A 2102-nucleotide genomic window follows, 5' to 3' on the forward strand; every position below is an offset into this window, starting at 1 on the left:
GGTTGTGCTGAAGTCTTCGGGGGGAACGGAGCCGTATAGCCAGTGTGAAGGTGTAAATGCAGGCATGGAGCCAACAACGCTATTTTATTTGTGGGTCTAACACCCCTGGAAACTTTCACACACACACACACACACACACACCCCAACACAAGCTGCCTTGCACGGAAGCGAATTCCCATCGTCCACCCGCAGTTTGCCTCTGAACCTTCCAGAGTGCTTGGTTGACTTCCTAATAGTTCTCAGGATCTCCTGGTGGTCCCCCATCCCGGGACTAGCCCTGGCCTGGCTGCCCTTGTCTTGGGAGCAGCTGCAGTGCCACCTGGTGGTCCCTGTGAGCACGAGTGGGCAGAAGCCCCCCCCCCCCGCGCCAGTCTCCTTCCAGGGCTCTGTGGAAGCTCCAGCTGGCCCCAAACAGCAACAGAGAATTGGGGCTGGGTGCTGTTAACAAACGCCAGGTCCCCCGTCCCCACCACTTCCCTCTGCAAAGGAGGCTGCCTGGCGTTGTTCGCCTCCTACGGCCGGGGTCGCCGTTGCCTCGGCTGGAACAAGCGCCGACCGAGGCTCTTGGCAAACGCGTCCCGGGGCGGAGGCGGCCTCGGGAGCCTCCCCTTCCTCCTCCGCCGAAAGTGAAAGCGGCCCGAGCCTAAAGGACCGCGCCGCGTCTCTTTGCAGCTCTTCGCCCGCCCGCCCGTCCGAGATGTCCGCCGCCTCCTTCGCGCCCGCCCGCCGCCAGCGGAGACCCCTCCGCTTCCCTCTCCTCCTCCTGTTGCTGCTGCTGCTGGGTGAGCGCGGGCGGGGGTCCCGGGCCTGACGGGAAGCGGGGATCCTGCGCCACCCAGGGGACCCCAACCCCGGCCACCGCCCGGAGCGCCCCGGAGGAGGCTCTCAACGGCCCGAAGCCCCGGCGACCCCCGTTGGCCGTCGGACAGCGAGCCTAGCGAGACTCCGGGCCGGGGATTCCCGCTCGGGCGGGGCCGCTTCTGCTTGAGGGGGGCGGGGCGGGGGCGGGGCCGTCCGGCTCAGCGACTTCTTCTGCCCCGCAGGTGCGTCCCTGGGCGCCTCCTCGCCGCCGTCCGTGGCCAAGCTGGGCTGCTGGTTCGTGGAGGAGGCAGGCGGCGGGCGCGGCGGGGCCGGCTCGGTCATGCCCAGCGACCTGAGCCAGCGCCGCGCTCTGCTCGTCCTGCCGCCGCCCGGGCAGCGCCTCTCCGAAGCCGCCCTGGAGCCGGAGCTGCCCGCCGAGGTGGAGCCCGGCCTGGCCTTCCAGCTGCTGGGTAAGGAGGGGGCGAGGGTTGGGGAGGGGGCGGCGGGCCTCTTCCGCGGGCAGCTGAAGCTTCCTCGTCTCCCTCCGCACAGACCCCGCCGGGACCCTCTGGAGCGGTAAGGAGGCTGGCGCCCGTCCCCGCTGGGCGTCCTCAGCTCTGCCCGACCCCGGAGAGCCCGAGGTGGCCTGCGAGATCAACCCCTACCACCCGCGGGAGGCGCACGTGCCCTGGGCGGCGGGCCTGGTGGGGCAGAAGGGCTGCCCGCGCTCGCTAGAGGGCCGCTGGGTCATCGCCACCGTCCAGAACCCCCAGGTGGACTTCGGGGTCAGCAGCATTCTGCACCAGGAGGGGCCGTTGCCCGGGAAACCGGAGGCCAGCAGGGTCACCATGGCAACAGGTATGCCTCAAATGGGGGTGGGCGTGGTATTGATTGACAGTCCTGGATTGACTTGTAGGGTTTCTTCTTTTAAGTAGCAGCCCCAATATAACCACCCCCACCACCCCCGTGGGTGTTGCAGTCCAACATATCCCAAGGATTGTGGCTGGCAGGAAAGATTTCAGCAAGGGGAGGTATCTGGAGATCCCCAACAACAGAGCCCCAGTCCCAGGCTTTTCCTCAAAGCAATCTTTTTTCACCTTCAGTTTCGTTGCTGAGAATATGCTAAGGAAAACTCCCTCCCTCCTTCCCTTCTCTTCTACCCTCCCTCCTTCTCCTCCCTCCCTCCTTTCCCTTCCCTTCTTTTCCTCCCTCCCTCCCTCCCAGCAGGAAGTGTGCTTTATTTAAGATTGCAGATTAAAGGCAGAGGGCGTAAAGACAACAACATAGGCCAAGAAAGAGCA

The 2102-nt window shown here is 65.7% G+C and overlaps 1 protein-coding gene across 2 annotated transcripts in view; it reads left to right on the forward strand.

Moving 5' to 3' along the window:
• Positions 1-473: 473 nt before the first annotated feature.
• TAPBP (TAP binding protein) overlaps positions 474-2102 on the forward strand; it is a 7932-nt gene continuing 6303 nt past the window's right edge. The window contains exons 1-3 of one of the 2 annotated variants that reach the window (XM_081932629.1): positions 474-782; positions 1044-1271; positions 1354-1659. In XM_081932629.1, the coding sequence (XP_081788755.1) occupies positions 698-782; positions 1044-1271; positions 1354-1659 (619 nt within the window). In that variant the 5' untranslated portion in view covers positions 474-697. Of the gene's footprint in view, positions 783-1042; positions 1272-1353; positions 1660-2102 lie in introns of both variants that reach the window. The other variant, XM_081932628.1, reaches the window with a different exon arrangement.

Source organism: Natrix helvetica, assembly GCF_964273705.1.
Source record: "Natrix helvetica genome assembly, chromosome: 1".
Taxonomy (NCBI): Eukaryota; Metazoa; Chordata; class Lepidosauria; order Squamata; family Natricidae; genus Natrix; species Natrix helvetica.